This window comes from Atta colombica, unplaced genomic scaffold, assembly GCF_001594045.1.
Source record: "Atta colombica isolate Treedump-2 unplaced genomic scaffold, Acol1.0 scaffold153, whole genome shotgun sequence".
NCBI lineage: Eukaryota > Metazoa > Arthropoda > Insecta > Hymenoptera > Formicidae > Atta > Atta colombica.
In genome coordinates this window covers 2554224-2562859 of record NW_017259243.1, presented here as the reverse complement: position 1 = coordinate 2562859, position 8636 = coordinate 2554224, and the positions used below count along the sequence as shown (strand labels likewise).

Sequence of the window (8636 nt, the reverse complement as noted above, 5' to 3'; positions counted from 1 at the left end):
ATTACATTTTGACATAATTTTAGAAGCACAAACATATTTCTTCAATAAAATTAACATTTATAATATGTTAAATTAATATGTCCATTTATTTATTTATCATGAAAAGAAGTTTTATTGAAATATCCAAAATTTAGCTAAATACAGATCTGAAAGTAATTTTATTGAACCATCAAAATAATTACATGGGAATGTCAAGTGTGATGAGCAATGCTGCAAAAAGTTTTGACATTCTAGTAACTAGTTTGAGAGTTCTACATAATTATTTTGATGGTACAACAAAATTACTTTCGGAGCTATATTTAGATTGGATATTTCAACAAAATCATATTTTCCAAATAGAATTTACGTTTTGAAATTATAGTTATTATTTTTATTCATTTACTTAATCTAGTTTACTAAACACTAAAAAATATTAATACAAAATATTTAAATAATAATCACATTATAGTTAATATCGGAGTGTGAAATTAAAACTGGGATATATTGAAAATTCAACACAAAAATGTTTACAATAAGGACCAATTTTAATACAAATATAAAATATTTTTATAATGTGCATAATAATTTAAGAAAATTAAGATTCTAAAGATTTTTTCTAAATTGTTTTAATAGTAAAGTCTAATTTAAACAAATCTCGCGGATTAGATTTTCCTTATTTATTATACCTAATCTTAAATCATTAAAAAAAATAGTTAACTCAACATATCGAAGCTCTCAATCTTTTCTTTCAATTCTATTGATATTTAGAGTTGAGAGAAAAACGCGCGACTTTGCTACATTTTGTACACGAGAGCGACCGATATCCTGGATATTCCCAAGGGCGAGCACCGAAGGAATCGTCTCTGAATTTTCTGGTTATGGGGTCCGACAGCTATAGAGAAACATGTAACGTGATAAAGAAGTCGTAGGGAGGAGGTACCTTCCGACACTTTGCTCCGGAGGGAAACTACGAGTCGGCGTTTCAGATAGCCGAGGTTGCCGTTCATTTAACGCTCAGTTTCACCGCGGCCGCTTAAATTTAAGCTGGGTTTAAGCCTCGGTCGCTACGACGATGCCACGGCTGTCACTGGTTGCCGGGACATTCGAGGATGGCTTAATTTTAACGGGCACCGCCGGAAACCACCCCTCCCGTCAGATGGGCGGTGTTGTGGTCTTGCCATCGCGATGACTGACCATGAAGTTGGTAAATAACGATTCGAACCACGGCGACTCGTTAATTCTCTCGGGTGGATAAATATCCTCGAGAATACTGCTTGCCAGGATGAGGCTATTATGAGCTAACACGACGACGCCATCAAAAGAACGACGTTATGCTCCTCCAGAGCGTATAGCTCCACTCAAACAAACTAAAACCTCCAGTAGGAAAAGATCGAAATATGTGATCCGTTATATAGTTATATATATTTCTATGAAATGCTAGAATAAAAATTGAGACCAAAACCAATTAAGATTAAGATTTTACGGATTTTATTATTATTTATTATTATTTTTTTTAACTTAAAATTTGAATGCTGAACTTGACATAATATGCAACCCTTTGCCATATTTCTGCACAGAAAGAATACAATTTTGCTAAAAGATTTAAAATTATACTACGTAGATCTGAAAATAATTTAGTTGGATCATCAAAATAATTTTGTTGGAAAATCAAACTGGTTACTAGAATATCAAAATTTTTTGCAGCATTGCTCTTTTTTTTTAGTTTCCAGCATAATTATGTTGATAGTTCAACAAAATTATTTTCAGATCTGTTCAACAAAATGTTAGAACTTTTAGCAAAAATCTTTCTTTCTGTATGTTTTTTCTTCATGCTATCTGAAGTTTCAAAAATCTGGACGGAATGTCTGAATATTCGTACCTCGAATATCCGGACATCCGCGCCATCCGTTATTTTCTGCGCAAGCGGCGCGGCGGAAGAAATTATGCGAGGGCCAAGTTTCCACACTCGCATTCTCACGACTCTCACGGCATATGATTGTCCAGGATGTCGCGTGGGCGAGCGCACTTATGTCGAGGGCGAGATGGTTCGCGACATCGAGTGGAAGGCCGCATGCGACAATTGTTTCTGCGCGATGGGCGCTATACGATGCGTTCCACTTGCGTGCGCCCCACCTCTTCAAGGCTGCAGTCCGATCGTTCGAGAAGGACAATGCTGTCCATCCACCTACAATTGCAGTGAGTTTCACGCAAATTCGCATCGGGACTATCCCATGCTTACGATCCACCCGGCCCAGTTTACGCCTGGCTTGTGTTTTCCATTGAATTAATTGCGAAATTCCTTGGTCAGGAATATTGCCTTTCATTTTCAGACCATTATTAAATATCGGGGGAAAAACGCAATACTGAAAAATATCGAAATACAAGTCTATTAAAGTCGTGATGCTTTTTGTAATATTAGTAAACGTTTTACAAAAAAGAATAAAATAAATAAAACAGAATAAACAAAATCGAATAAAATATTGTAGTTAAAAAAATATTTAATTAGAATGAAAATAATTTTTCATTGATGCATGCGCTCTCACTGCATTCTTAAAATGCAATTTCCGAATCTGCGTACTACTTTTTATAAGGATTTTTTAACTTTCAATTTAATTCTTTAATTGTCTCGATTCTCTTTAAATTTTATTAACTTCATTCTTTTTGTAATATTAACTTTATGCTTTTTATAATATTAATAGACTTTTCATAAAAAAAAATACATAGAAATAAAAGAGAATAAACAAAAATGCACAATATTATAATTAAAAAATTATTGAATTAAAATAAAAATAATTTATTTAAACTGATTTTTTTCGAAACTGTGTAATTTTTGTTTCTAGCAGACTTTTAAATTTTTACGAATTTAATTCTTTAAGTTTCTCGATTCTTTTTAGATTTTTTTATTTTTTATATTTAGTTTTTATATTTCTTTTTAAAATATTTAAATTAGAATGCTTCATGCTTTTCATAATTCATAAGAGAAAATTGAATCTTTTCCTTTCATACATGTTTTTGAAAAATATTAATTTTACGTTGCATGGTAAAAGAGGTCGATCGTCGTAGCGAATCTCCGATGCTAAATTGAGTCTCGCTCGGTTACTCGGTTAAGGCTTGGTGAAAATATTTGACCGAAAGCGAAAATATTTATTTGATACATGCCGATGTGAGAAAATAACGAATGCCGTCGTCAACAAACAGGGTCTCGTTTTTAGGATTTGGAAATATTTTATCCGGCATTCCTGCGCTTGTGAAAGGAAAATAAAATATTTTACTTGGCTTTGCGCGCGCGTAAGCAAATTAAACACATCGATTCTTGGAAGCGAGAAACATCTGTGAATTAAAAGGGGATTTAATTTCCGCACGAGAGCGTTTATTCGATACAGTCAATATGGCAGCTCTGTGAACGTGATAGCCATCGATATTAATATAGATATAGCGGCAGATAGAATGCATGTATTGAACAAAAATCGACCAATAACTTGCAAATATCGACTAAAAAACATATTTTTATTCCCTAACAAATGTTGCTAATTAACAATTTCTAAATTTAGTTAAAAAAAATGATAAAGTCTGATTTTATATTATTTTAATGAATATTTCGTTTTCGGATTATGCAACTCATTTGGACATTACTCCTGTATTCTTAGCCATAATTCATTAAATCAATGTGAAATATCTATTCCATATGGTATTTGCTGCGCTAATTCCCTTAATATTTAATTTCTGTATTTTTTATATTTTAATAATGAAGAGAGAATAATTGAAAACGAGATATGTATTATCATTTAAATTCAGCAAGAAAAGAGAATCGAATTTAATAAGTCAGATAGAGGGTATTATACAGATTCGTTGCTAATTAAAATCCATTGCGATAGTATAGTTGATATGCAGAACTGTCAATATGAATTCAATATTTCTACGATTTTTACTTTTAATTAATGTTGTTCATTATAATTAATACACAGATAAATTACAACATTTTTTTTCGATGGGTTTCAGAAGCAATTTGCTCATCAAAACGAATTGGTTCTCTTACTTATGGATCTAACCACTTACGTTCAATCATTCTATGAACAAGAGTTCCAAAACGTATAAAAAAAAAGTGTTGCAACCTTTCTGTGACCTTGTATGTCGTACTTTCTTTTATACGGACATACTCTCAATAAGGAAAACACAAACCGAGTTGTCTTACAAATAACACTTTTTCGCGAGCTTAATTATCATTTACACGCATAAATATTCTTTCTTGAATGCTAATAAAAAATTAATTAAACGTTTAAGGCGGCAGCATCGAAGTAAAGGCCACTCAAAACTATGCATCCTACGCCTTCGTCAGCAAAGACTACGCTAAATTCCGCAAGGAGACCAACTTTTTCGTACGTTTTCTCTTCTTCTTTTTGCTTTATTCTTTAAGTAGAAACGTAAATTATTACATTGCCTTTTTGGCGAGTTCTGCTAAATAGCTCTAACTAGTCTAAATAAGCTTACTAAATCCCAAAGTTACCAAATAGTAGGAACATGCTCATGGGATCGAAGTTAAGGGGAGGTGATTTATGTAGTCGGCGGAATTTAATCAATGAAATCTACCCGAAACATTGATTATAAACGCGTTAGACATTCGACTTAGTTCAGGAATTTGGAATGGAGCATACCTTATTGGATCACGTAGCACAATACAAGTTTCCGATCGGGCGACGACGTATCTATTATGGATGTGTTACGTTATTATTAATGAGTAACGTCGTTAATACAGAATACCACTTATAGAGAATTCGAATCTCGCGAAATACACGGGAATCTACTCAGACAATGGAAACAACTATGGCGAATTCGGAAGATTCGTCATTTGGATTCTTGAATGGGCGCATCAATCGCGCATCAATATTCTTTGCATGTGTAACAAATTTTATAAAAATTGTAAAATTTATATTTCTTAGCCATTTAACAATTTTTACTTTGCGTTTTAAATTAATAAATTGAAAATTTTTTATTTTTCTATCTCAAAAAAACTGAAAAGAAATTTTTATATATCTTTTATATATCTTAATAAATTGAAAATCTTTTATTTTTCTATCTCAAAAAAACTGAAAAGAAATTTATATATATATGTCTCTTTTATATATCTCTTTTTATTCACTTCCAACTGGGGTTATATTCATATTCAAATCACAAGAAAAGAATACGTATATATATATATACATACTTTTTAAAGAAAAATTAAACGATAATTCGGGGGCGAAAGAAAAGGATATATAATTTTTCTTGTGTTAAATGTATAGGTATTTACAAAATAAGATTTCTAGAATAATTTTTCTAGAAAAAATTAAGTTTTCAGTTTAACTCAAGTTTTATCCGATTAAATGTCAGTTAGACGAAATCATTAAATTGACTCGGCTGATCGAATTACGAGTAGACTTTGAAGCGCAAATAGAGTTTTATAAGAAAGAAAGATTCTTCTATGAAGAAATTCTAATCGATTTACGGTACGAGAGCCTGTCATTAATTGTTCAGCCCGCGATTGATCAATCTACGAATCCGTCCGTCGAAGGACGAGGTCACAGAGTGGTCGAGGAACGGATTAGCACCAGTACGATCGATCTCGAGGAGGACTCATCTGTCGCCACCTACTCGACCGCTTGGCCCTCGACCATGGAAACCGACATCATGGACAATGAAATCTTGATAGGGACGGTGGACTATAAATCGACCTTGGAAGTGACGACTGCAGCAACTTTAACGAATGAGGTGATGATATGTACGATAATTCAAGAAACGAAAGCCTTTTGGGCCAATCTATCTATAAAATTACAGCTCGTTAAAAATTTTCAGATAAGCGGCATGTAAATATATAGATATTTTTTTTTAAATCGTTTTTTAATCCATGCAGAATTCACTTATTGTATTAGTAAATTAGTAGATGCATACACTGCTAATTTAGATGTAAGAATATAATTTGAATTATTGATATTGACTTACATATACATGAGATATAAATACACATCTATCTATCTATCTTAAAAATAATTTTACAGATAACGTGATAAATGGAATACAATTAAATCAAATAATATAATATTATTTTCCTATTACATTGCAAATATGTAAAAGTGACACTTCAATATGTGTATGATTAGTTTTCCGTGTTAAAATAATACACTATACTAAAATAATACACTATACATATAAATATAGATTTAAATATTTAAATATTTACTTTTTTATATAAAAATGATATTATGCTATATTTAACTCTTTCGTTCCGAGCGGTATATGTACCATGTTTCTTATCCGTTAGTTACATATAAATACCAAATAAAAACCCTGGTACATATATAATATATATTACTCCCCTCCCACTAATTCATTATTTCTTTTCACTAAAAAATCATCTATTCGACATTGAAACAGCAGATGTTTGTGTGTTATCTTTGATTCAGCGAAAAAAATTAAGTATACTCAGACGAAAAACTAAATAATAAACATACATTTAAATCATTTTTTACGCACTTAGATTTACAGTGTAGTTTCAATAAAAACATTTGTTGAAGTGCATTTTTTTATCGCTTTAATGCTTACTATTCTCTTTAGTTCACGGAAACATAAATTCATTCATAAATCAATTCGGCGTTAACAATTATTTATCTTCATTCGCCAGTTATCAAGTAACACTGAATCGACAGCATCATTCGAGTCGACACCGACATCCAAAGACACTGATTCTATCACTCGTGGATCCTGCACGACGTGTTCAACGAACATGTTCACGGACTCCACGATTATGACGACGGAGGATGCATCTAGCACAGACAGTTCGACAATCTCGTTGTCGGAATGGACGACGATGCTTCCTGAATTAACGCTCAATAATGGAAACGATGAAAACGAAGATACTGGGGATGAAAACAAAAACACAAGCGAAAATGAGGAGTGGAACGAAGATGAGGTTACGGAGAGAGAAACAACGATGGAAGAGAAAACGGATATAATTGAGAAAAACAAAACTACCGTGCATCCTTTCGTAGTTTCTATGGATACCGGGGAAATGCTTATCCCCGATGAGAAATTGTCCGAGAACTCCACTCTCATTAAGGTAATGATAACAATAATAATCAGAATTTTTATGCAAAAATAATAGATACCAATAGTTTATAATAATAGATACCAATAGAGATAGTTTCTTAAAAGTTATTTAAGTAAAAAACAATCATACATTTTTTATTCAGTTAAACTGGTTATTTAATAAATGTAATTTTTACTAAATTATGTCTGCATTGAATATTTTTGATTATATAGTTATCTCAAAATTATAATGAAATTATTTTGAAGTCTTTTTATAAATTATTTCTTGCAGTAAAGGAATATTCAAAAATATATTTTCTGGAATTGATCATATATGTATTCATACATATATGAATTCTGAAATAAAATAAGATTTTTAAGATTTATCATTTTATAATTTCTGAAGAAAATTTATAGAAACTAAAAAAGTTCAAAGTATTTTTTTTCAAAAAATTTTATTAATTTAAAAAAATGATGAACGATTTCTTAAAAATATTAGAAAAGTATAAGAGATTTTTTTGAACAATAAACACCAGGAATAAATAATATATACGATAAGACATTTTTTCTTTAAACTAAAAAATAATGCAAAGTTTTACAAATTTAACCTATTTTGCGGTATAGATTTAAAGTAAATATTATTTTTAAATTAATTTTACAATCTTTTGAAATTTTTAAACTTAAATTCTTTTGTTAAGAAAAAAATCTGAAAATAAATCTAGGTTTATAAGAAAATTTGATTATTTATTTTGCTTCGTATTCATATATATTTGTTAAATATGAAACATATTTGCTGCAAAATTTTTATTGACTAAAAAACATCAGGCAAGTTTGTTATGATTAAACACGTGTAACATAGAGGACGAAGACCGGTGGCAAGAGACCTGTCACCAGTCCATCGTCGACAATCCTCATGCCAGACGACATCCTCGTGATGAACGTGACAGTCAAGACGAATGTCTCGGTGGGCCATATACAAGGTGTCACGATAAATCCAATTAGGTCCATTTCGCCTGACATTGAGACTATCTTGAATATCCCTCATCGAGAAAAAGGCGAAGATTATGACTACGACTATAGTGAACGACTTCTGCCACCGTCACTGCCGAACGTTAGGTGACTATTAGCATATCTCGATCCATCATCGTCTTCTATTCAGTTCTATCAGTTCTATGATTTGACACTGGACAATCTCGTTCGTAGAAAGTACGAGTATGTTTTATATATGAGTATGAATGTTTTTTTTTTTATGAATAATTGCGATATTTTTAGAATGCATGAAACTATCGGCAGGTGCAACATTGCGTAGTCGATGTAATCGATATAGTGCGTTTTATTTCTTTTTATTAGCCAGTACGATGTGCAATCAATTTTTCACGCTTATAACGGAACCGCTTTTTTGCGAGTTTTGTTGGCCGGGGAATACTGCCGTGAATTAAATTGAAATCGTTTGTCGAAAACAACTGATTGATACCGATTTACGTCGGTTACATTTTTAACAGCAGAAAATGCATAGCTTTTTCGTGTTGTACATTTTTTATATAAAATTTATTTAAGATACATTTTTGTGCCAGTTATAATTTGAAAAAAAATTATAA

The 8636-nt window shown here is 31.4% G+C and overlaps 1 protein-coding gene across 1 annotated transcript in view; it reads left to right on the top strand.

Annotated features, from left to right (window-relative positions):
• The first annotated feature begins 2021 nt into the window (after nt 1–2021).
• LOC108685463 overlaps nt 2022–8636 on the top strand; it is a 9231-nt gene continuing 2616 nt past the window's right edge. The window contains exons 1-6 of the mRNA XM_018190248.1: nt 2022–2175; nt 4261–4365; nt 5136–5157; nt 5490–5724; nt 6635–7069; nt 7898–8154. Coding sequence (XP_018045737.1) covers nt 2022–2175; nt 4261–4365; nt 5136–5157; nt 5490–5724; nt 6635–7069; nt 7898–8154 — 1208 coding nt within the window. The remainder of the gene's footprint in view (nt 2176–4260; nt 4366–5135; nt 5158–5489; nt 5725–6634; nt 7070–7897; nt 8155–8636) is intronic.